Source organism: Vombatus ursinus, unplaced genomic scaffold (genome assembly GCF_900497805.2).
Source record: "Vombatus ursinus unplaced genomic scaffold, bare-nosed wombat genome assembly UNPS02014786.1, whole genome shotgun sequence".
Lineage (NCBI taxonomy): Eukaryota > Metazoa > Chordata > Mammalia > Diprotodontia > Vombatidae > Vombatus > Vombatus ursinus.
Genome location: NW_020954564.1, coordinates 53018212 through 53044338, shown reverse-complemented (window position 1 = coordinate 53044338; position 26127 = coordinate 53018212). Strand labels below are relative to the sequence as shown.

Genomic DNA, 26127 nt, shown 5'->3' with positions numbered 1-26127 from the left:
AGAAGGAAGCCTGAAACAGAGCCAGGTCCAGGGCCAGAGATAGGGCTGAGGACTAAGATAGAAAACGATACCGTGAAAGAAGCAGGAACAGACAGGGGGTAAGAGCAGGAGAGGGGCAAGGAAAGAAAGATAGGGACAGGAACAGAGAGCATCCTGTCATCAGTAGGGGGGATTTCTCGCGGGCACCAGGGAGAGGGAGGAGAAGAGGGAAGAGGGAGGGTCTCCAATTGGGTTTATTTTTAAAGAGAGAGAAAGAGGTGAGGCTCCTTTGGTTTTCCCAGTAAAAAAGGGAAAATATCACATTTTTATCGAGAAATTAGCCGCGGCGGGAGCAGGGCTGAGCTAATTGTAGCTCTAATCCTCTGCCCCGAAGGCGTCTGCCAAGCCCCGAGCTAGAAGTCGCGCGCGCGCGCGTGTGTGTGTGTGTGTGTGTGTGTGTGTGTGTGTTTCACTCCTGTATTTAGAGACGGATTACTGCCCTTTCTCTTCAGAGCACAGTCTCGGCGGGTTTCGATTTTAAAGGGTCTTGTTTTGGGGTTTTTTCCCCCCTTCTTCAATAGCAATCAGAGAGAGAGAGACGGAGAGTGAGACGGGGAGCGAGGGGAAAGAAGCTGGGGAGCAAGGGGGAGAGACTGAGGGGGAGGGAAGAGGAAGAGAAGGAGGAGGGGGAGGAGGCAGGCGAGGAGGAGGAGGAGGAGGCCGGAGAAGAAGAGGAGGAGGAGGGAGAGGAAGAAGAGGAAGGGGAGGGGGAGGAAGGGGGGGGGGGGCTCGGACGAAAGTAACTAGAGGACGAGACCGAACCGACCCGGGGGGCCAAAAACCAGAGAAAAGAAGCGCGCCCAAGCGGCCCGGACACACGAGACCCCGAGCCGCGGGCGGGAGGAGGCGGGCGGGGGCCAGGGCCGGGGGGCCCGTGACCGCGCCGCCGCCGCCGCTGCCGCCGCGTCTCCCATGTCCAAGGTAAGGATCAGGGCGCGGAGGTTCCGCGCGGAGCTCGGGACTGCGCGCCCTCTTTTCGGAGAGTATCTTCCCCAACTCGGACAAAGTCGCTTCGGAGACTAAGGGACGGGCAGGGGTGGGGGGGGGCGTTAAAGGCGCCGAGGCCCCAGATGCAGATCCCGGGCCCCCCTCCAACCCTGGCCCGCAGGGCCGGACACTTGGTCGCCCCCCGCCCGATCCGTGGCCCCTTTCCTGGCCGCGCCCAGGGGAGGGCGGGAGGCTCTGAGTGAGGCTGGCTAGCGTGGGGGTTGCTGCGCGTTGTGGGGCCGAGGAAGGCCAGGGGCCGCCGAGCCAAGGAGACGACTCCCCGCGGTGAGTGGATCCGGGAAAGGGCAGGGGGCGCTAGGCGCTGAGACGGCCTGGGCTTGGGGAGGGCAGGGGCGCGCGATCCGCAGCTTTTGTCCGGACCAGCGGGAGACGATGGTGAAGGCAAGGGGATCCGAGGGTCTGGGGTCCTTCCCAGGGGGCGGGGACATGGCGACTGCCACTTGGAGGCTAATGCTTGTGCCCCCTTTCCCAAGGGGCTTGAGCGCGCCGGAGTCCTACATGGGGCACCCGCCATGGTGTGGGTCCTGCGGCCGCACAAAGGGGATGGGGGTGCCTCTGAGGAGGAGGCATTGAGCGTGGCCGAGCCCCTGGGCGTCCCCTTAGGTTCTTATACTAGCCCGCATGCTATGCGGGACCTAGGAGTATGTTAATCCTTCCTCCTGGGACCCACGGCACAATTGGATTGACCGTAGCCAGTGGGGAGTTGGGGGGAGGGGGTGAGGATTGGCCTTTAGTGGAGCCAGAAAAGACGTACCCACGTGGGGCTGAACTCAGGGGCGCCTAGGTGGTTTAAGTCTTCTGGGGGCACGCTGGAGTTTGATATATAACCAACTGCACTTCCCCTCCCCCTCAAAAAAGTTCCCGGCAGTCGGGGGCCGGTGTGAGCCGGCAGTCGGGAGTGACCACACGCAGGGCCCAGCTCCGAGCGGAGACACTTGGCATGCGTTTGGCGCCCAAACTGATGCGGGAGGGATTAAAAGTAAAGTCTGTGCTTGTGCCGGGACAGATCCCGCCCCACACACCCAGCCTCGTGGCCGAAATGGGGCAGCGGGAGAAGTTGGGAGGAGAGCCCCTGGAGACAGGGTTATCTCTCTTTAGGATTTAGGGATGTGGGACAGGAAAACTGGAGAGCAGAGGTCTGATCCTACCAAGGACGAGGACACAGACCGAGCCCTGTGCTTGTGCCACAGGCTGAGGGGCACCTATGCAACTTGGACATAGGGTCACAGATATTTAGGTACAGGTACATTTGTATACACCTACAGACACAAGTAGGCACAGATGCATATCCATGCACTGGCACATGCACACGTGCACAGATGTGTACACAGACATGTGTACTGGCATATGTATACATAGGCAAGTACATGCATGCACACAGGCGGAGGCTGCCCAGCCAGAGGTACCCTTCCCCCACCCACCCTCTAGGGCTGGGGAGGCGGATCCTGAAACCTGCAGTTTTCTTTATGTCTTAAATTCGCATGAAGGAATTAAACTGCACGAGTGAATAACAGCATTAGTTTCAATTAATTTTTTTATCCTGGCAACAATAAACTTTGGGAACAAAGCGCTTTTACATCCTTAATTAGGAGAGTTTCCCATCTGCAGCCTCTCTAAGTGTCTGCTCCTTGATTTAACTTTGTCTCTTCATCCCCCTTCTACTCCACTCTCCAGTGCCCTCCCCCCACCTTTCTAGTTTTCTTCTTTTGACACCTTTAACCCTTCGTTGGGCCAGGACCTGGGCTTCTATCTTATTCTTTGGCTGAGCCCTGGGCCTTTCTTTTTCTCCCTCCCTTCTTTTTTGCTCTCCCAGCTGGGCCTTGAGCCTCTCGATCTGCCTGGCCTGCTCTGGTTTGGGCCCCAGGCTGGCTGTGTCTCCTTGTTGCCCCAACAGCAACTGGGAGTGGTTCCCATAGCCCTGGGCAGTGAGCCCAGGTGAAACCTGCATCTCCCCAAAGTTCTGAGACTTTGAAAGCCTTGCTGTGAGTGGGATCTGAACAGTATCTGAGGAGTATGCATTAAAGGAGCCGGGTTGCTGCAAGCCTGGAGCAGGAGCCCACACCCTGGAAAATTCTGCAGTCTTTCAGCATTCCCGCCCAAGGCGCCTAGCCCTGGGCTCTGAGTGAGCAAGCCAGCCAGCGAGCTCAATGGCGCTCTTACAACTGCCTTCTGTTTACCTTTTATGGTTAAAATAACAGCTTCGCAAAGAAGCAACTTCACGGAGAAACGATTCAGTGAAATCATCTCAAGCTGGAGCCGCACAGCGAGTTTAATCACCCCTAGAGAGCTGAACAACTGTGAACACAATGGGACACAAACTCATTTTGTGTGTAAATGAGCGTGGCATTCTGATTATTTCCCTTTGCATGGGCAAATCGCTTTTACAAGCAGTACTTAGGCAGCCGGCTTGGAAAGGCAAGAAGAGAAGCTGGGGCAGAAGATCTTGGTGTGCAATGATGGTGGTGTTTGGGATGTCAATAATGGCATGTGGAGTGACTGGAATGTACAGTGAAGGTGGACTGGAGTGATGGGGTGGGGGATGATGGTGTAAGTCAATCTCTGTGTAGTGGTGGTTGTGTGGTGACCAGGTGTATAATGATTGTCATAAAGAGTGACTGCACGCAGCCATCATTGCATGCCCAATGGTGGGGCATGCAGTGATCAGATGTGTAGTGGCCAGGTGTGCAGTGATCAGGTGTTTGTTTGAGGTTGGGGAAAAGAAAAGGCAGAGGCTATGGAAATTAGGTCCTACCGAGTTTGCCTGCTGTGGGCAGGGACTGTTTCTGTTGAGACTTGCTGCCTCGTTCTCTGGGATGGGATGATGTTGCTGCTGGAACAAGGGCAGGCCTGTGGGCAGTGGCAATTTCTCAGTCAACTTTTATTTGTCTTTTGGGCACCTACTTTAAATCTTTTGAATTAAAGGTGGGTCTTAGAGACCAGGAGGTCTTGAACCCTCATGCAGGAGGGAGCTCTGTTAATTTCTGGGTTGTGCGTAAAGATGCTGGTTAGCAGCAACCAGGGAATTGTGTGTGAGTTGGAAACGGAGGAGTGAAAAATTGGGTTTGAAAAAGTTTTGTGATGGGAGGCCCGTCATATTTAAATTTTAATGTTAGCTCATGTTTGCTGAATGCAGGCAAAGTCTGGGAGCTACTTAGTTGACACAAATACTTTTATGGAACTATAGTAATGACTTAAATTGCAATATAAAATAAAAGCTTTCTTTTTACGTTACTTTCCCCTGTAATTTAAAAGCCCTGGCCTAGGCTAAGTCAGAATGCTCCACCCCCAATGGGAGCTATTTTAGTTTCTTAGTTTTTTCCCCTTTCTGGAGACCTGGTGGTCTATAGGTATAGCTAGAGCTGGGAATAAGACCCTCCAGTGAGCCCCATAAATTAAATCTGTGTGCCGTATGCACAGGTCCTCAATGCTACAACCTCCAAATCTGAGAGATCTTCTGGCACAAACGTGAAGCCAAATCACAGCAGAGAGGCATTCCTTGAATATGCCCAGCCACCTGCCAGTGGACCCCCATTCTATATGTTAAAACTGGCTGTAGAATATCAGGGTTATCACTTTTAGATGTCAAACTGTTAGCAAGGAAGTTAGTCCCCACGGGTTCCTTGAATCATATTTGTCCAGTCCTTTCAGAATTTAAAAAAAAAAAAAAGCCATGTATAAGCTGACCCTGATAGGTATGTCAGAAGGCAAGCAGGGTTTTATTTTTACTAAAGCTAGAACAGATGTGTGGTGTGTATATATGTGTGTGAATACAGTGTGTGCCTACAGTGTCATTAGTAATAATAAACAGCATCTCCTCAGGGCCACATAGACTCCCTACTCAAAATGGGGGTGGCAGTGGTGAGGATATGGGGCACAGAAAAGAAAGGCCAGCCACACTGGCAGGGATGCCTTCCCAGGCAACTGTTGTTTTCATTATGCTGTTTGCCATGTCTATGCTTTAAGCTAGTACTCCTGTGTTTAATGGGACCTGTTTATAAATGTCCTCCACCTCTTGACTGTGACCTTGCTGGAGAGAGGCAAGCTTTGTACCTTCTGCCTTAGGGTGCCCCTGTGGGAGAGGCCAGTGAGCTGAAGTCTAAGACAGTGGATTTAGATTTGGTGTTGCTGATGGCTTGGTGCTGGAGGCTGTTCTGATCTCCCCCTCTATATGAGGGGAGAAGACTTGTGCTGTCATTGGGAAAGGGGGGGGGGGAGCTTTTCCATGGACAAAAGTCACGTTTTCTCAGCTGCTATTGCACCTCATTAAAGGGCCCCACGTGAGGCTTTTCTTCTGTGCAGGGTCTTGTCTCCTGGTGGGATAGCTAAGAGGTTTGGATGGGTAGCGTGCTGAGAAAAGTCTGTCCCAATGAGATGGACAACCAGATTCCAGGTGACAGCTTGAGCTTTACTGAGTGGTGGGAAAGCCAGTTGGTAAAAGTAGATATTAACCGTGTGCTGTGGTCTGTAAAGCCCTTTGCTGATGTAAGAAAGCCCATACTTGGGATCATGACTGCAAAACAAAATACCAGGAAAATTAGATTAGGCTCTGAAATGTTTTATAATGATAATGCTGAGCATATGTTGCATTACAGTTGGTAACAGACGTGATAGACATGAAACTCTAAAACATATACATGTATGTTGCCTGTGATGGATCTAGTATTGTGTGAAGCAGAGGAGTACCTTGGCTCATATGTTCTCTGTGACTGATCCTATTGCGTGTTGTGTAAGTGATAATCTGCAGTGGGGAAGGAAATATTTGTAGGAATCTGATGAAGGGGAGGATCGGCTCTCTTTCATTTCAGATACCTGGGGAGGTGGTAGGCAGGGGGAATGGGAGGAGAAGCAATGCTGGGACTGCACTGGGTGGGAGGAAAGACTTTCCAGTAGTAGGGAATCCAAGTGTCCGGATTTCCACAAAATTGAAGCTGACTTTCTAAAGACAGAGCTCCATTTTATGGTTGCAGACCAGTCAATTACCTTTCTATTTTATTGGAATTTGCCACAGATATTCTTGGAAGTATATGGAAGGATAGATACTCAGTGAGATTGGGTATGATGATTTCTCATTTCCAATGTCAGTTCTGATGAAGGTGGTGAGAGCAGGAAGATGCCTGGTCCTTTCTAGCTCTTGTCTCAGCAGAAGCACAAGATTCCCTCCTGCCCAGGACTCTACGCTTTCTTTTCTTTCATTCAGTGGTGAAACCCAAATGATAGGTATTGATCTGGCATGCCTATTATATATTTTTAAAACAAAAATGCTCCTAGTTTGATGTGAAATTTACTACATATATAAACTCACTGCCTTAGGTGCTGAGGAAGTCACTAATTTAGAGGTGTCTCGTTACTGAGACAAACTTGCAAAACCCCCTGAATCCCAATTCACAAATTGGTGATTCGTTTGTCAGGGGATATTTCACATCTAACACATAAGCCCGCGACCTTTAATTAGGATTTTGCAGTTTGTTTTATGCCCCTGGAGGCTGACACCTTGAAAAATTTTTTTTTCTTGATTTCTTATTGCTAATAAGCATCTTTCTCTTAGCCTCTGGTACTTTGAAGAAAATGATGCAAATACACTTAATTACAGTGGTGGCAATAATTTGTCAGCTGAATATGTGATCAGGCAGATGCAAAAGTGATCTGATTAGATCTGTGATCACACCAGAAATAAAGGAAATCCGCAGCTACACTAAAGAAAAACTGTTCTGTTGTTTTGTTTGCATTCGTAGGAGAGAAGAAGCATGTCCCGACTCTCTCTCACACGGTCCCCAGTCTCTCCCCTGGCAGCTCAGGGAATCCCGCTCCCAGCTCAGCTCACCAAGTCCAACGCTCCCGTGCATATCGACGTAGGGGGACACATGTACACCAGCAGTCTGGCTACCCTCACCAAGTATCCGGACTCGAGGTAAGGAAGACCTTGCTTCTTTCTTTTGCCATATACCTGGCTGGCATCAAGTGAAGGAAGACCTTTCTTTATCACCATGTGCCTGGTGATGGGTTCTTCCATATATTGTGTCTGCCTGGGCTCGAGGACATCGTTTTGGGATGGCTGTGTCCTGGGAGCTCAGATAGGTCATTTTTTTCCCCTCATTCCTATATGTTGTAGGAGACAGTGTTTCAAGCACCTGGTGGCACAGACTCTCAGGTTGTCGGCATGAGGAAAGATAGTTCTATGGGAACAAAGTTTTGTTTTTAGAAAGCAGCCCTGCATCCAAACGGATGGGTTCTGTGGCACCTGCCGTCATGGCCGAATCCTGTGGGGGAAGTCTCTGTTGATCATAGCTGTGGCTGTTCAGTTGCACTGTTGTTCTTTTCTGGCCCTGGGTGGCCAACCACACACTCCTCTGAGCAGCTTGTGCTTCCAGCACCCACTGAGCAGCCTTGAACTTTCCTGACCATTGTGTATGCTTTTTTGTCAAACATGCTAATTACAGAGCTGTCAAAGGTCATTTCATCCCACTGCAGATTTTAACCCTTTGGGGAACTTCAACCAAGTTTCTTCCTTTTGTTAGACATTTACTTGCTAGAAATGATTGTGATGGAAGAGTCAAAAGCAGATACCTCATGATATCTCAGCAGGGAAATGAGGTGGGTCACTGAGGCCCTAGTGCAGTGTCTCTGGCATCATCTCAGAGAGCAGGGCTGGCTAATGGGGAAACCATGATGACAGATGAGGAAATGTCAGAACTATCCCTTGGGTTCATCTGCTTTGGTCTGTCTTTGATGGGGCCATTTGGGAATGCTCTGGTGAGTCACCTTCTCTATTGTCACCTCCCATCCCCAGAACGTATATTCTTAACTATTTTAAATAAATGATTGTGGATCATCTATGGAGGCAGCTAGGTGGTGCAATAGAGTGCTAGAGCTGGAGTCAGAAGACCTGAGTTCAAATGTGGTCTCACTTATTAGCTGTGTGAACCAGGGCAAGTAACTTCACCTTTGACTGCTTAAGTTTACTCTTCGGTAAAGTGGGAATAATAATAGCACCTACCTCTCAAGGTTATTGTGAGGATCAAATGAGATGATATTTGTAAAACACTTTGCAAACCTTATAAATGCTGGCTTTCATCATCATCCTCATCCTCTCTGGAGAAGAGATAAATAGATCCTTTTAGGTGCAGTTTCTATTTCTGGCCCATCCCTCTTCTTAGGCCCATACTTTTGGCAGTATGTGAAGTTGGATTTTCTTTTCTTGTCCAAAACTTTCCTATTAAATGTTTCCTGGGTTCCTGTGCCAGTGGAGTACAGTGCCTTACACTGGGGTGAGATTTTCTTCCTATCCATGGGAGCAAGAATGTCCATGGAGGCCCATTCCTAAAGTTGAAGATCAGACCTGTGGCTTTGAGGGTGAGAATCATAGGTTCATCAATCTAAAATTGGAAAAATACCTTAGAAGTGATCTAGTCTAACCCCCTCATTTTACAGACGAAGGAACTGAAGCCCAGAGGGGTTAGGCCTTACAAGTAAGCAAGTCCAGTATTCTTTCCGTAGCCCCATTTGGCATCACTGGGAGCCAATAAGGATCCGTGTGCTTTATCTGAGCATGGAACTGACTCTGGTACCTGGACAGGGCATCACTGAGAGCTGTACCAAGTCTGGGCACAAAATGGAAATGACTGTAGAAGGAGAGTCACGTTCATTTAAATTGCTTGAATCACTTAATTTAAGGGGAAAAAATTAACCTGGAATATTTGTTCACTTATGTCCCAAATGCCAAGTGGCTTGCTTTGGAAACTTGTATATTAAGATGATCTGAAGGCCTGATTGCACAGAAGTATCTCCTCCCAGTGGAGGAGAATTTACAGCAGATGAGGACGGACATTTGCAGAGGAGATGAGAGGGCATGCATTGGCACTACAGCGGCTGTGTGACGAGCCTCACATCTGTTCCTACAGCTTTAAGGAAATCCCTGCTGACACTTCCAGGAACAGGCATATTTAATAGACACTTCCACGGTGTAACCCATCAAAGTATAAGTCAGCTGGAGATGAAACCCAGGGGATTGTTGACTCATTTGTTGGTGATCAGAAAGGCTTTGGAACAGTTCTGCTTCTCGCTTAGACTAAAGTGGGTGTTTCTTGGCTGGATGTGGAGGAGCTCTAAGTATAGATAGGTAATCGTTTATAACTGACCTGTGGGGTGATAGTCCTCTTGTGTCAGCAGACGATGGAGGGAGGTGATACGGATCTGTGTAAAGCAACATGTGAGGGCAACACACATAGCGAGATATGTCTGTGAAGAGAGACAGAGTCTGAGTATTTAATTTCAATTTTGCCGTCTGCAGCATTCCCGAGTTGTTTTAGATAGATCAACCCTTAATCAGTTGACGACGTTTTTGAGTTAAATTAATAAAACCTTTGCCCACAATACTCTGTGGAATAGCTTCCCTGAGAATAGCAAAACTGCATTTGTGATGTAATCACAACTGAGTAGTCAGGGGAAATGGAAAGAGTTTCAAGTTCTGTGCTGAAGGAGGGCTACAGAAGGAGAGTCTTTTGCAAGGAAGAGGGCTGAAAGCTCTGAGCCTAAATGCAGGAGAATGAGGCCAGATGAATGCCCACTCTCAGTGACCCTGGATTTGAAACCCAGAATTACATCCTTATCATCTTCCTTCTCTGTGCCCTGTGGTCATCTGCATGGCAGAAGCTTGTCGCCTTTGGGGGGCAGGTTATTGCTGTTTTTCAAAAGGCTTCAGCCTTTGGTACCCGAAGGTCTGATGTCCCATTGTCCTTGTTTATCTGCTGTGTTTTATTAAGAATCCTTTCTTGGAGCGTGCTCTATAATCTCAGCCAGCTCAGTAACTAACAACTTTTGGTATGTAGTTGGTCCCACATGGGCAAGGAGGCTGTAGCAGAGGGTACATGCTGTTTTAGCTGTGGGCACACAGAATGTGAATCCACACATATGCACATGGGCACACGAATGCACACAGATCTGTGGTTTGCTTTGATAGGGAGCCACATATATAGATGTACCCATGTCCATATCTGTGGGTTTCCATACAAGGGACCCATATGTGCCTCCACACAGCTTCTGGTCAGTGTAGTAGGAATCTGCATGTCTGTGCAAGCATGACATATCTCTGGGTTGTCTACATGCATTTGTCCCATGTGTACACATTCCCTTCATGTGGGGGAATCTTAGAATAGCAAATTGTGTTTTTCCTCTTAACTGCTTCTTTTTATGTGGGCAGCTGTGGCTGCAAATTGATGCGTCCTCCACGAATGCTGCCTGCCCACTGGTGTGATGTCACTGCCGTGAGGCACACTGATCACGTTTGTATGACATCCCCTCCGTGAGCCTCACAGCCCAAGGGCTCAGCCAAATGCCCTGAGTGCCGCTTGCTTGCCTAGCTCCCTACCTGCCCATCTGCCTTCCTGCCTGCCTGCCTGCCGTCTGTCTGTCTGCCATCCTGCACGGCTTTCGGTCTATCTGTCCACCTACCTGTTAGTGTCCCTGGCGCAGTGACTAATCTGGACTTTATTCATTCCTTCCCTAAACATTTACTAAGTGCCCCCTGTCTTCCTTGCACTAGGGGTACAAAGACAAAACTGCACAATTTTTACTCTCTAGTTTATATTCAGTTAGGAGGGGAAACAGCATGTCCACACAAAAGTAAATACAAAATATTTTTTAGGGGAAGGGTACTAGCAATTGAAGGGAGGGAATTAAAAGAACCTTCCTGTAGGAAGTGGTGTCTGTGCTGAGCTTTGAAGGAAGTTAAGGATGCTAAATAGTGGTGGTGATATGGGATGGCATGGGGTTGGGGAGGGGGGGTTCCAGCCTACACAAAGGTACAGAGAGGGAAGAGGGAATTTCTGCTCCATGGTGACACTGAGGATGTTAGGAACATGTGGCTGGCTTAAGGTTCAACCTTGGGTTCTTTTTTCTGATTGGTAAAAGGACAGGGGCAGTTGTCAGGAGACATGGGGCAAGAATCTGCCCACTGAGGAAAAGTTCAACCCACATTAAACAGGTCAGTTTTAGAGAGGGTGATCAGATAACCACCAGCCCCTTCCCTACAGCTTCTGTTTTGTGAATAGAATTTAAACCCTCACCCAGCCTTATGGCTTATTAATGAATCTTGGCATATTAGGAACATAGATTTAGGGCTAGAAGGGGAGCTAGAGATGCCATTCCAGCCTTCTCACTTTACCGATGAAGGAATGGAGGTCACAAGAGAGGCCTTGCTGCTTGTCACATGAGTACTAAGTGGAGGAACTGGGGTTCGAACCCAGTTTCTCGGACTCCAAATCTAGCATTCTTTCCAAATTGCTATCATGACCGCAGACTAGTCCATGTGCTACTCGAGGGCTGTCAGCTCCTGTGGTATGGCCAATCTGTGCATCGTGCCACGACTGTGCACCCTGGTCACATAATTAGTCTGTGTGCTCTCACAGTCATGGACTCAGGATAAGGTTTAGCCGAGTCTTTATAGAAACATTGGCTTCCCTGAGATTCTCTTTAGAGCCTCAGATCTCCTTCAACCTGATCCTTACTCAATTATTAATTTTTTTATTCTTTTTGCCCCAACTCTTTAAAAAAAAATCAATGTCTTATGTGTGTGTGTTTTAAAGAATGATTTCCAAGAAGGTTCAGTGAGATAGAGTCAGAGAAAGCAATGATGTTGGAGAATTGGGGAATAAGGAACAGTGAAACCCACTAAGGGAGAAGGGATTTGTGGGGGCCATCAGTGATATCTGGCTGGCTTTGAAGAAGGAGATTAAGGGAGACTCCACTGGCCTACAGGGAGGGCTCGGGGTCTTCTTTCTTCAGTGCATAGAAGCTATCATGGTGACAATAGTTTGAGTGCAGGTTGGCTGTGGATCATCTGCCTTTTACATCCCATAAGACAAATGGTGATCCCCAGAGGTCCCAGGAGTAGCCAATGATGAAACAAAGGCAGAGCCCTGCCTCATACTCCATGTTATGACTCTGGCCCCCTGTAATCCACCTGTGTCCACCAGTGGCTTCCACACCGTCCCAACATAGTATCCTCACTATCTTCTCTGTGGCATCCTCACTGTTCTTTTCAATTTCTCCATTACCCTCAATAACAACCCCATTGTTCCTGCAGAAGGTCCTCACTGCTTCTCAATAAGATCCTTAATGTCCTTCTGTAGCGTCCCCTTTTCTTTTGAGAACATCCCCAGTGTCTCTCAAGAACATCCTCATTACCTGTGAGCTCATTACCTGTGGGCTGCACTGAGCCATCCACACTCATCTGTTCACAAGAAAGCTGGCAGGAAGTCAAGTCTGTGGCAATGGTTAGGGCCTGCTTCCTCGTCTATAAAATGAGGAAAATGGACTAGATGACCTCTAAAGTCCCTTCCAAGCCTAAAAGTTCTTGTTAAGGGTCATTCTGTAGCCAGGGTCAGGTTCTAGAATGTTACCAATGTTAAGGTACAGTCTGGTGGATAAGGGTCACTGTTCTGCATGAGATCAGGGCTAGTGGCCTCTGTTAGGGTCAGTCTGTTGCTGGGGTTAAGGGTTAGCTTGGGTATTATTTAGAGATGGAGAATCTATGACTTTGGCATCACTAGCCCAGGGTACTATCTTTTTACCACCATCACCTCCTTCCCCATCAGTGCACACACCAATAAATGAGAGGTAGGTTTCCTAAGGTTGAGCCATTTTCTCCTGATTAGTCATTACACACTCCGGCTTTGATATTCTTGTTTGGGGGATGATAGGGCATGCCCAGTACCTGGTGTGCATATTCCTGATAAGCACAGTAAGTCAATGAAATACTTGGGAGGCCTTCCTCCCCATTTGCAGTCAGCAGGACGCAGGGCTTGACAGGATTAGGGCTTTGATTCCGAAATACCCAGAAAATCAGTGTTGTTCCAAGCTTATCAGTCCTCAAATAGTCCCCCAAATGAGCCTTAACTCTTGAGAGACTGACGCCCTGTACCTAAGCAGAGATGGAGCCCTGTGGTAGAGACCAGAGTCAGGAGACTGGCCTCAAATCCCAGATCTGCCACTAGTGTGTATGTGACTATGGGCTACTTACTTCCTTTCCCTGGATTTCATTTTTCCCCCATGTAAAGAAAAGAGGAATTGAAACAAGAGTTCAGAAGACCCGAGTTCAAATCCTATCTCTGATGATTACTACCTGTGTGACCTTGGCCTCAGTTTCCTCATCTGTAAAATGAAGGGGTTGGACCAGTTGGCTTCTGAGGCCTTTTTTGGCTCTAGCTTTGGTTCTACTATCTGAATTACATGGTTTCAGTGGGTTCTCCCGACTTCCCTAAGATTCTTCGGATAAGAAGCATCTGTCCAAAGATTGTTTTAGAAGTGTAATCTTATTGCAAGCTCCAGGTGTAGCCTAGCCACCCCAGCCTTGGAAGTTCAAGCCCTGCAACCTTGGGTCTTATCGAGGCATTGGTAATTTCCCCAGAAACGTGGGGCTGATTAAATCAAACACTGCGGAAGCGAACAACTGAGATCCTTCCTTCACTAGACAGAGGGACTGAACAAAGGTCCCTCATTCACTGCTGGCAGAACTGAGGCCACTACACTGAGCCCACGTAGCTCCTTCACTGCAAAAGACTGAGCCCAGATCCCTCGTTCTCCTGTTCTGCCTATACCATTGTGGGGAGTATGGCATTGGCTCCCAAGAAAGACTTGGAGAAAATATGCACAGAGTAAAGGGGTAGTAGCCACAGGCAATGGCTGTGTATGCATGGACATAATTCCAGAAGAGCAAATAAGGCATGAGAAAGACTTCCTTTGGTTACCTGGATCTCTCCCATTGCATAGGGGAGCTAGGCCTCCTTACAAGCAGGCTAAAGCCCCTTGAGGAACATGCATTTAGTAGATGAGTCTTTAGTTTTCTGCCCATCAGGGAGTCTGCTTTCTCATGTTTGGCTTAGCCCGTCTTTACAGGCCATCTTCGTGACAGCAGAAGTGCTGGTGGTCCATCGGTCTGTCCTTATGCCTGGCAGGGCTTCTCTCTCCCCCAGGATAAGCTGGCTAGGCTTGAAGGAGAAGTGAAGGCAACTTCTATAGGCACACAGAGTACTACTAGGACCTAGCTTGGCCGAAGAAGTGGGAAGGGGGCCTGTCTGTCCACAACACAGAGCAGGGGGAGATACAAGGAGAATTCTAGTTGCAGACCTAGCACTCATATCTTGGCATATCTTGGATCTAACTGGGGGCTTCTGAATCCAAAGTTAGTCATTTTGTTAAATTACCCTGTATAAGAGCCAGGTATTACCCTACCCTGAAATGGGTGTTTCCTAAGGTTTACTGGTGGATGTTTTAGAAAATTATTTTTTACTAAATTGAACTTTAGTATTTCATCCAGAAAGTGTGGCCAGCTTTATTCTAAGGCTATGAGTTGGGGGGAAAAAGGCTTTGGCCTCACACCAGGCTAGTATCAAATGATGACTTACAACTTCAACTTTCACTTTGTTAAAAATGGATTTGCCTAAAATCTAATGTCTCTTGAGCCTTCTCTATTTTCTCCAAAGAATTAGAGGCTGAGATAGTGGTGTGAAAGCTGTCAAAGAATTCCCCAAAGCACCATTATGGGCTCTCTGGGTTTATACCTCAGAAGAGGGCCTTGGAAGTCTCTTTGGAATAGTAAATGCTCCTCTACTCCTAGACTCTGTGTACAGGTCTGGTCACTGCCCCTTTACACAAATAGAACAGAGCAGAAGAAATTCTTCCTTGTATCTACACTGACTCCTTCCAATTGGAGCCAGAGACATTTCTCCCTAAGGAGAACAATTAACCCATTAGTGTGGCAGGTAATCTCCGATTTCTCTGTTTTGGCAGTCGTGTTCTGAGCATCCTCAGGTATGCTGCACCTCACCCGCCTTCATGCCAACCTTTCTGTCACCATCACATCCTTCAGCCTCCTTTATGTGTATATTATGAGTCTGATTGAGTGTGTCTATTGGGAGGTGGGGGACTGCTCCCATTCCTGCATCCCATTATATCCTCCTCCAAAGTAGAGTCACCCAAGACCTTGGGAAGCAGGATTGCATAGTAGGAAGAACACTGGATTTGGAATTGGAGAACCTGGGTTTAAACCCAACTCTTGTCACTTACTTGAGCAAATGTTCCTTCTAGGCCTCAGTTTCCCTTTCTGTAAAATGAAGCAGGTTGGGCTAGATGACTTCGAAGGTCCCTTTCAAGTCTTAATCTTCAGTATCTTCAGACCTACCAGTTTCATAGCTCAAATCATGGGGTCTAGTTCATGCGTTCTGGTTTCTTCCTTTCCAACCACGTTTCTTTCCTTTTTCCATCTCAGGATAAGTCGTCTATTCAATGGCACAGAGCCCATCGTACTAGACAGTCTGAAGCAACATTATTTCATTGATCGAGATGGGGAAATATTCAGATATGTCCTTAGCTTCCTGCGGACGTCCAAACTCCTCCTGCCAGATGACTTCAAGGTGAGGTGGGTGGGTGTTGGCTGGGGTTACTGCATGCCTGGGTGAAGGCTGGCTCCTGACCTGTGCACAGGCAACTCCATCATGTTCCCCACTGACACAGGATAATACAGGGATGCTGTGATTTAATAAATGGTCCACTGGTTGTCATGGATACCATAAAAAGTTAAACGATGAGGCCAAAGGCTAAATTGGTTTTTCTAAACTAATTCTATTTTCTCATATTTGTAGCTTATTTGTTTATCAGGGTGTCCTCACAATTAGGTGGCCCTGGGAGTGGCAGTAGCCTCAAGCTTGTCCTAGGCATGAAGTCCCAGGTTATTTGGGAGGAAGGATCACAATCCAAAGTATACCATCTTTAAATTATGTAAAGCTCTTGCCTACCCAAGGAGAGACTGCTGTGGGGCCAGAGCCCCATCAGTGAAAGGACCCACTTAGGTGAAGACTTCTGTGTGATCAGGGGCCTGTGGCAAGTGTGAACAGTCAGGGGCTTCTAGGAAGGTGTGTATAGTCAGGGGACTTCAGAAGGATGTGAGTAGTCTTGAGGCTTTGGCTGATTCCTGTCCTCTGGAAGTATAGCACCCCCAACCCCCAGTATCCAGGTCCTGAGGACATAGCCCAAAGTCTGGGGCCTAACTTTCAGACACAAATTAAGAGCACCAAGACTGAAAGAACCTAAGAGGCCACTTCATCCAGTGCTCTTCCCATTGCAAATAAAGGCCTAGCACAGAGCCGGCTCATCGTCAAGGAGCTAGGTCCCAGGCAAACACAGAGATTATGTTCCTCTCCCCCTCGCCCATCAGTCTTCCATGGGTCAGAACACAAGGTCTACCCTAGGTCTCCTGCTGACCTGATGTGGGCAAATAACATTTAATACCTGGGCCTCAGTTTCTCTATCTGTAAAATAGGGTTTGGGCGTCCTTCCTGTCTGCCTCTGGGGAGGGAGGTATCCCAGAAGCCCCTCAGTGATCTTAGGATTGAGGTGAAGATTAGAATATGACAATTCATATCCTTCTGCTCCCTGGCACGTCCTCCCCACTCCCCAACTGGTCCACAGGACTTCAGCCTCCTATATGAAGAGGCACGTTACTACCAGCTGCAGCCGATGGTAAGGGAGCTAGACCGCTGGAAGCAGGAACAGGAGCAGCGGCGCCGTGGCCAGGCCTGTGAATGCCTTGTGGTTCGTGTGACACCTGACCTTGGCGAGCGCATTGCCCTCAGTGGGGAGAAGGCACTTATTGAGGAAGTCTTCCCGGAGACCGGTGATGTCATGTGCAACTCTGTCAATGCTGGGTGGAACCAGGACCCCACACACGTCATCCGCTTCCCGCTGAATGGCTATTGTCGGCTCAACTCCGTACAGGTGAGGGCCCAGGGCACACATCTTGCATTGACCTCATGCCTGCTAATAGCCACTCACCCTGTCACTGGCCACATGTTCTGCTGGTGACCACACGCTTAGCCTTCTGGGCATTGCTACTAGCTTTCTGTGCCCCTGTTTGGCCCCTAGTGACTATGCATTTCCTTCCCCAAGGCCATCTTGATATAAACTGACCAAAAAGGCTCCTTCCCATCCTTCTCCCTCCCTCTCCCCACAACCCAGCCTTGCCAGGAAATAGGGTTAGGGTTTCTGAATAATATGCCTTGGGGTTCCGTTCATTCCCATATAGACCTGGTGAAAGACCGAGAAAGAAAGGCAAGAGACAGAGAGGTAGATGACAGAGAGGCAGACACAGATAGAGACTGAGTTGCCCAAACCCCAGAAGCCTCTGTGCCATTTCCAGAGAAGGCAACAATGTGTCGATGCATAATTTATGTCTCCCTCATAATTAAGTGATGGTGCCTGCGGGATGGACTTAAAAAAAAAATTGATCTCTGCACTTTTTTTTTTTTTGTGGGCAAAAGGATGTTTTATAAAAATGGCCCAAAGTATTTTCAACCAAATGTGCTTCATTTGACACTTGGAGCCTCATGTTAGGCTCAAAATTAAATAGGCACCAGGAAGAGGGTGGGACAAGGGCTAGACGTGGACATGGAATACGGGCCCCTACCCTGGAGATCCTGGGGACCACTTCTGATCATGACCAGAGCTTTCCTATGGGCTTGGGCTGAACAAGCAGGTGAAGGTTTTATAATTGGGAAGGGCAAGGTTGGAGGGGCTTAAGGCCCAGGACTAGGGACTTCCAGGGAACTGAGGAGGAGAATCAAAGAAAGATGAACTTGGGGAGGGCTCACAACCCCAGACTGCCCCCAGGGCATCAGACACCAGCTCTTCTCACAGTTGAAATTTCTCAGCTTGGGATCTGCCAGGGAAAGTCCTGGCATCTGATTTCCTGTGGTTCAGGCCATGTGGGTCGGTGCTGCTCAGCACGTACAGGTCAGCTAAAGCCTGCCGCCTTTAGTTTAGTCATAGCATTGTACTTGCAACCACTATTGGACACTACAGGCCGGCCATATCTCATGGACATGTGTGGACATCTTATGGGGATGAATTTCTTAGACTAATCTGATGTATCCCTACATCCAACATGTACATACATAGATACACATATGCACGTAAAACCAGTTTCTTTGAGGTCACTTCATCCAGATCTTTTTTTCATTTATATGGAGCCAGGAAGTTCTGGGTTCAAATCCTACCTCAGTCACATACTGGCCTGTGTGTGGCCCTGGGCAGGTCACTTCACCTTTCAATGCCTTAGGCAGTTCTCTAACTATACATTTCAGGGAATGTGGCGACCTGAATTGGTAGAGAGAATTTCTCATCTGGGAATTCTTTGGATCTATGAAACCATAGTTCTATTCCCTATCTCTATGGAGACACTGATGAGGCATGGGAGGAGGATGGTTTGAAGGTTTGCTTAGTAAGGGTTGAGATGCCTTCTGATGCCTTCAGCCCCTCACCCATTCCTAGGGGCCAGAGAGGCCTTGGGAAAGGTCTGTAAATTTCTGTGGAGCCAGTAGCTCAGAGGGTGTACGTGTGTGTGTGTAAAATCTCACTTGAGGGGACATGTATCCTGCCTGTGGAGAATACCCAAGGGTCTAGATTTCCGCAAAGCTCTGTCTGCCCATCTGCCCATACAGTGCCATGTGCTTCCCATGGCTCCTGCCTCCTTCCTGTCATCCTGACCAAGTCTGTATCTCATAGGATAGGTCAGGGCTTTTTAAGGTCAGAAGATGATAAGATGCTGAATTGGTGCCTGGTTAGATAGTCCTTTCCCTGAGCCCAGGCCTGGGGCATTTCTGGAGAGTAAAATAGGCTAGGGAAGAAGGGGGCAGAGAGTAGAGTTTTTGTCCACTAAAAAGGGGGTATGAACATTTCTTCTGCTTGTCCATCTTAACTCCCTCCTGGTCCCAGCGTCTGTCATTGCCTGGGGTGAGGTGCCCTGGGTTCCCCCAAGCCTCTCATGGGAAGAGTTGAGTGTCTGGACACATGGACATCTCTCCCCCCTCGGCCCCAGGCACCAGCTGGACTCCTCCTGCCTCCAGGCCTTGCCGGCTGCGGCTCCAGGAGCTCACAGCTGAGTGCAGATTGCAGCCCTGGGCAGCATCTCTATCGTTTATATGAGCCTTAATTATTTGGCAGGGTCTTCAGACCTCCCCTCTCAGCTCATGAGCCGCTCAGACTCAGAGAAAGCTGTCTGGAATTTGTGTGTCTGACTAGTGTTAGGCAGGGTTTGGGGAGAGGGATTCTGGGTGAGAAGGCCAGCCCTGGGTGAGAGCTTTGCTGCCTACTAGAGTTCCTGAGTCATAAGCTCAAGGAATGAGGCCTTCCTCATAGAGAGACCCTAGGAACACAGAACACAGACCGGGACCCTCTTGGAAGGAGCCAGAGCTCCTTCCTGCTGGGCCCACAGCCTGTGAAATCACTAACTCTGACAAACGTAGCAACACACTGCGATCCCAAGGGCTCAGAGACCCCAGTCTAACCACATGCCACATGAGATCCTCAGGGCCAGGGTGTGTCCACAGGCAAGAAGAGGTCCTTGTCCCAACAGGCTTTCCCCACTGAAAAACCCACCAAAGGGACATTAGCTTACTTGCTATTCAGGGCCACTCTCCAGAAGTCTTGAAATGCCTAGTGCAGGATTTGTGTGTTTGATTAACTTGTGTTTCCACATGGTGTAGTCATTTGAAATGAGGTATTAAATTCTGACCATAGAACTTTCATTCTTGGGTCTCTCCAGAGCCAGGAGTTTCTTTCCAGGCTGGAGTGCCAGGGCTCAGCGCTGGGTTCTGGGTCTTGGGTTGTGGGGGCCAGTACTGATTCTGTGTTGTTTCTGACTTCACAGGTCCTCGAGAGACTGTTTCAGAAAGGCTTTAGCGTGGCCGCAAGCTGCGGGGGAGGGGTGGATTCCTCCCAGTTCAGTGAATATATGCTGTGCCGGCAGGACAGACGGCTTCAGCAGGCTCCAACTACAATCCGGATAAAACAGGAACCCCTGGACTAGGCCTGCCATTGCCGTCTTGGTGCTGAGCCATCCCCATGGGAGGCACCAAGGGGGTCGGAAAACAGTGTTAGCAACTCGGGTGTGGAGCTCCTCGGCCAGTTAGGGGCGGTCACCCAGTCAGTCCTCATTGTAAAGCCCCAGAGCATGCCTGGCAGGTGGACAGGAGGCTTTGCGGGAAGGTGATTGAATGCAGTTTCCTCCCAGCAGCGGTGGCATTGGACCTAACCAGCACTTAGCCAGTGCTGGAGGGGTGTTTGATTGGGCTTTAGTGACAGGACCTGTGTGGAAGGAGCCCAGTCAACAGCCTTCCGGAACACCCAACCCCCCTCCTGACCTGGTGCCGAAGGCCCTGGGAGGGGCTGAGGCCAGTGTGACACTGTGCTGGATGTTGCCTCATCTGAGGCATCACGTCTCGCCAGACGTGCTCCACATCTCCATGCGTGTGTCTGACGTCTGTGATTGTTCATGCTAGTAAATGGCTTATTTTTCTACAATATTTAAAATGAAAGTGGCTTCTCTGCCGAGGTTGGAGAAACAGACAAGGACCGATGCATATTTATCTGGTGCTCAATACTTTTAAAAAAAGGAAACTTATCAGTGTGACTAATTGCGGCCTATTCTCGAAAGTAAGATCCACCTTGAGAGCAGCCCCAACCCCAGGACAGGACCCCAAAAACCAAGGCCAAAGTATGGAAGCTTTCGTATTAGCAAAGCAGACCAAGGAAGATGCCAGCCCTGTCTCCCCCACTCCCCCACTTTGTTCTATGTGCAGGCATCTCAGGTCCTGGTGCCCCTGCAGGGGGTGAGGGAGGGAGGTCAGCACATGCTCTGTCTGGAGCTTTAGGAAAAAGCCACCCTTTATGCTCGTGCACTGCAGGATGGGATGCATCTTTGTTTCTTCTTTCTCTGTTAATTTAAAAGTATTTTTGAAATACTGATGGCATACTTGCCCTTGTGCTGTGTGTCTGTCTCTTAAGGGAAGGTCTGTCCCCACCACTTTCATTTGGCCCCTCCAATGTTTCTTTAATGAAAACAGTTATCATCTCTTCTGACTTAAGCAGCAGCCGCTTCTGTAACTCAGGAGACAGCACTGTGTTTGCAGGTGGCAGCCTATAAATAGCGTTCTGTGAAATCCTGCTCATTGCTGTGTGGCATGATTGGGGGCCTCAGTCACTAATTCGTGCGCTAATCACAATTTAGTTTCTCCCACATTAATTTATAGAATCCTGTTGTAGACACTGAATTTTAATTAAACTGTTCTTAGACAAACATGGTCATTAAGGAGAGGGACTGAGCTCTTCTGGTGATCTGGGGCCCCTCAGTCCAGACAGTGAATTTGACAGAAACATAGACCCAGAACAGAAACAAATGAGCCCACTGGGGGCCTGTTCCCTCCCTTGTGCAAACAGGTACTGAGCCAGGCTTGTCTGGTGTTTGGGGGGCTGTCAAGCTAAGCTGTTCCTTCTTTGATTTTATATAGTGTGACACTTTATACACTCACTGATGGAAAAAGCTACCCCGTCCTGCCATATCTGAACAGATGGCACACCATTCACCTTCCTCTGTAAGATACCTGTAGAATTGTATATTATGCATTTAATATTGTAAAGATCCTAATGTATATTGTCGTGTATTCCTTACACAGTACTTCATGCCATAAACATTTCTCTAATGGACTGAAATGCAGTCCTGAGGATTAACCCTTGTCTCCCATGTTCTGTCCCAGAGATAAGTTTCGGTTGAATTTCCTGAGATTTGTTTGGTTTAACCAGAGAAATAATTGGCTTCATCCAACGCTGGGGTGGGGGTGGGGGGTGGGAGTTGTGTTCTCGGTGTAATTTCCTAGGCCTGAGTGTTTAGGTGCACTTCAGTCTAGTTCCTTCATTGCAGTCACGCCCCTCCTATCTTATGGTAAAGAGGTGCTGAATTCTAGTCTTGGTCCTAAAAGGAAACTCCAGGAACCTGTAACAGTTAAATACATCTCATCAGTACCTCATTTGGGAAAAGCAAATGGAAACCCAGGCTGAAAACAACAGGCAGAAAACCTTTGCAGGGTATTTTGTTTTTTAAACTAAGTTACACATGTTTGGGTTTTGTTTTTCCTCTACTTCTTTCTATTGGTATTGACAGTATTTTTATGGCCCTACAGAGCAGTTGCTTAGAGCCGAGTGTGAAGGCATAGAGTAAAGCCTCATGGGCTCAGTCAGGTGAGTCAGTGCACACACACTGTGCACGTGGTTTGGCCCATATTGCCCCAACATTAGCTGCAAGCAACTCTAAAACGGGGGAAGAGGTAGGGAAGCAAATACTCCGTTAGGAGAAGTACATTTTTTTCCAAGGAAAAATGTTTAAACTAGGATATGGTCATTTAGCTAGCAGTTCTGGTCACTGATTTTGAATGCTTTCATATTTTTTTATTTTTAAGAGGGTTTTTTTTTTATTTTAAATCTCCATTTTTCCCCACCCCCCTCCCTTTCCTGTTCTAACAGCCACGCCCACCAGAGCAAATTTCCATGTTTATAATAGCTGTGCTCAGTGACAGCAACACAGACTGAATTAGGAGCCTTGTTCCCTGCCTGTTAACACAAAAACAGCCAGCACCTCCAGGAAAGGACAGTGTAGACTGGAGTGCTATTCTGAAGAGCCTACAGTAATTGAAATTCCTCAGAAAAATCTAATTTTCTTCACAAAATTATTGGGATTTTCTTTTTACTCAACAACAAAACTCTGGTTTCCATACCTCCCATCTCTTGGCTCCAGTATCTGACAGGAGAAGAAGGGAATGGAGAACATTAGGCCATGCTTATTGGATGGAGAGCTGCAGAGAAGGCAGCACTGTGTGTCTTCCTTGACTTTTCTGGCACCCAACTGTGTTGGTGGTTTTGTGAGACCATATCTGGCCTAGAGAAAGACTTAAGCACAACAGAACTTCAACCGCTATAGATTTGAGGGTTGTTATTATGTTGTGGTTATTGTCTTAATATTTTGATGCAAAAATGTTTCTGATCAGTGGGTAAAATAACAAAATGTGATACAAAATCATCATTGAGAACAAGTAACTGTACATCACTGAATGTGTTCTGAATAATGTACAGAAATTGTCAAAATAACAATTCTAATAAACATAAGGACTTTGTAAACGATATGTACAAATTATCAGTACATTTAAAACATATTTTTACACTTACTGGTCTGAATACCTTGTGAATAATTTTTTGGCTAAATAGCAAACATCAGTTTGCCTCCTGTTTTTCATAAACCTTAAGAACAATTATTCTTTTTTTAAAATTATTGGACAAAGTTCTGTCTGTGCTTTTACTATTGTTCCCTCAAAAAGCTTTGCCTCCCAAATGAGGCACTCTCAAAACATGGTCAAAAATGTAAAAGATGGTTGAGCAAAGGAATCCTCTCACCATTCCAACAGCATCCCTCAAAGGGGATGGTTGTCCTGCTCACACAGGAATGCTGCCACCTGGTGTGACGGTGACTTTAAAAGTCGATGCACACAACTTTAATATCCATCCTTCAACGGTTCTTTTAAAAACCAGTAGCCTGTACTCCTCACAATAAATAAAAGATATTTTATACCTAAAACACCATCCCTTCTTGATTCCTGTTACTAACCACCTGTTGGGAATGTGCAAAAAGTTGTGTAGATGACAGAACAACTGGGGGTGGGGGTCGGGGTGGGTTATCAAGGTAGTTCAGCTTGGATCTGAAGACACAAAGCTCAACTACAAATGCCTAGGACTCATGTTGAGGACCCAGCCCCTATCCTAGATGTGCCCAGTTTGTAGGGAGTCCAGTGCGGATGTGCTCAGAACAGTACAAAGCTGCAATTAAAATATATCTGAAACCAAGGCAGACATGGCAATGGTTAATCAGTAAGATGGGGTTCAGCCTTAGGGGAAAGCCTCCATTGGCAGAAGTATGAGCCCCAGCCCCAGAGGGGTAGGGAGGTGCTTAAGGCACAGACAGGCTTCAGGACTCAGAAACCTTTTGCACATTCTTTTTCTGTGTTTTATTTTTTTTGCTTTGGTTTCTGGCTGGGAGGATTTATTGCATCTTAATTTTTACATAAACCAAACCCTGACATCTGAGAAAACGAAAAGAGAAGGCACAAGAAAATGACAGATTTTAAATGTTCAGCTGAGTTTCCCTCTGAGGAATTTAGGGAAATGATTGGCTTTATTTAAGCAAGGCTTGATAGAGCAGAAGAGAGTGGCTTGTTTTTCTTTCCTGCTCCAAGTAGAAGATGAAATCCCTGAGGTTGACTCGTGATTTTCTGTCTTGAATACAGCCTGGATAAGAGAGGGCTACCACCTCAGACTGGGTACCGCTGGCCGCTCCCACTGCCTACAGACCACAGAGAAACAAGCACATGGATCAGCTGTTCAGAACTGGTGCACAAAGTGTCTCACATTTATATACACTTTTTAAGGTTTGCAAAGTACTTTAGACAGATTATCAAAAGACATGCCAGTTCATTCAGTACCTAATGGCTTGTACTTTTTTTTTTTAAGTTTGTGATCCTCTGAAAAATGAACCTTGGGAGGTGTGCTAGGTGATTTCCAAGGTGTTTCCTGGGAGTACAATTAAGAAAGGTCCTTTGGCTACGGTGAAAGAAGCCCGAGCCAAATACTCCACCCAATCTGGTTGAGCCCTCAGCTCACCCCATTCAAAGGCAGGAAAGCCTGGCACCCAGAAATGCCATTAGAGAAGTTGCTTATTCCATTTTCCCAGCCAAGTGTCCTGGTTATCTGTGAGAAGGAATTTGAGGATGTCTTTAAATTCTGATCTTACTGTTACCCATTACTCTAACCCTCCATCACCAGGATTATGACAGTTTTTCAAAATGATTATTCCCCTTTAAATATTTTTACAGAATATTTTTGTATTTAAAACCCTCCACCCTATCCAACAATTGAATGCCAATTCTGCCAGTAAGGCTGTGTTAATATGCTGTCACTAGTGAGCTCACAGATGATACTTCCTGTTTGATTGCCTGGTGGCCAGAGTCCAGTGACATCTTTGCACTCTCCAGGTGACCTCTCCCACATCAATGATGTCTGCTCTGAGATGTTACTGATGTGATGGGATCTCAGTGTACATCCGACATAGCAATATTTTACTCTGTTCCCCAGTGTGCAAATGCAAAGAACTTGGCTAAAAATCTTAGGAGGGGAATCAGGTTACTATAGTCTCAACTTCCTCTGAATATATGCACATTAAAGCATATGTTTAGACTGTCTGAACAGTGATGCAGAGAAATGAAATGAAATGTGGGCCTTGCTTCTCCAACCCCCATCCCTGGTCAGGCCTGGATGACATGCTCCGCTCTGTAGAATGTACCCAGCTTCACCAGGGACAGAAGCCTCACATTCAGGCTGGCCATTCTGAAGAGTGGACTAAGGGTGGTTCTCACAGACAGCCCATGTTTGCGGCCTGCTAGTAAGTTAAGTTTGGTATGTTTGCTGATAATATTCTGGATTGCCTCATGATAAAAACATAAAATATTAATTGTCACCATTTAAAAAATTATCTACAAGAAAATCTACATAGTTAAAATTGACTGTCAAGAATGGCAGGATTAATTTAATGCACAGTTGTCAGAAACAGCTCAGCCTTTATCAGAGTGATAGATTTTTCATTAGCCCAAACAAGCATTGTGTTGTCAGTATCCACGGTAACCAACAAGGTAGTTTATAGAAAAGGTTCCAATAGTTTTGTACACCTTATTTCACGACCCCATCCTCCAGGACTACACAAGATGATGATCTGTTACTTTATGGTCAGAGACAATGCTGTGTATACCAGAAGGAATTTAGATATTTATAAGCCATGATAGAAGAAACATTCCCTCTGCAACGTCCTTTTACCAGGAGAACATTACCAAGAAGCTCCCTTTGCTGTTCTGAATGACTCCTCTGCTCTTCCCCACTCAGATGTCTCAAGGTGAGCTTGGCTGCTTCTCAGCCAACGTGACCTTGGCTCATCACCAAAGTGACCTTGGTGTGGATGCCTGGGCCTTCCTGCCTAGTCACAAAAGAAGAAAGCACAGGAGCCCCTTACTTGCCTCCCATGCAGTCTCTGTAATGTGAACGGAATGAAAGGATCTGATGAGATGCCTCATCTCCCTTCCATGAGCCCTCTGAAGTGTGTTTTGCTCTAAGTTCTTGGGAAGGGAGGGTTTCCACAGCCTCTCAAAGACACCAGTTCTAGAG

The 26127-nt window shown here is 47.4% G+C and overlaps 1 protein-coding gene across 4 annotated transcripts; it reads left to right on the top strand.

The window, feature by feature from the left end:
- Positions 1-75: 75 nt before the first annotated feature.
- On the top strand, positions 76-23497 carry LOC114047182 (BTB/POZ domain-containing protein KCTD15). 4 transcript variants are annotated; one of them, XM_027867990.1, is made up of 5 exons: positions 76-98; positions 6780-6955; positions 15311-15455; positions 16510-16815; positions 19745-23497. In XM_027867990.1, exons 2-5 carry the CDS (start codon positions 6792-6794, stop codon positions 19901-19903), a joined length of 774 nt encoding a protein of 257 aa, XP_027723791.1. In that variant the 5' UTR covers positions 76-98; positions 6780-6791; the 3' UTR covers positions 19904-23497. The 4 variants fall into 4 exon arrangements, with proteins under 4 accessions (XP_027723791.1, XP_027723788.1, XP_027723790.1 ...); XM_027867987.1 differs by lacking the exon at positions 76-98 and adding an exon at positions 925-960; XM_027867989.1 differs by lacking the exon at positions 76-98 and adding an exon at positions 1246-1311.
- Positions 23498-26127: the final 2630 nt, after the last annotated feature.

Coding starts and splice junctions, on each gene's coding strand:
- LOC114047182 (XM_027867986.1), top strand. CDS start 3,230: ATGGTTAAAATAACAGCTTCGCAAAGAAGCAACTTCACGGAGAAACGA. Junction 6,956..15,310: donor ACCAAGTATCCGGACTCGAG/GTAAGGAAGACC, acceptor TTTCCATCTCAG/GATAAGTCGTCTATTCAATG. Junction 16,816..19,744: donor GTCGGCTCAACTCCGTACAG/GTGAGGGCCCAG, acceptor CTGACTTCACAG/GTCCTCGAGAGACTGTTTCA.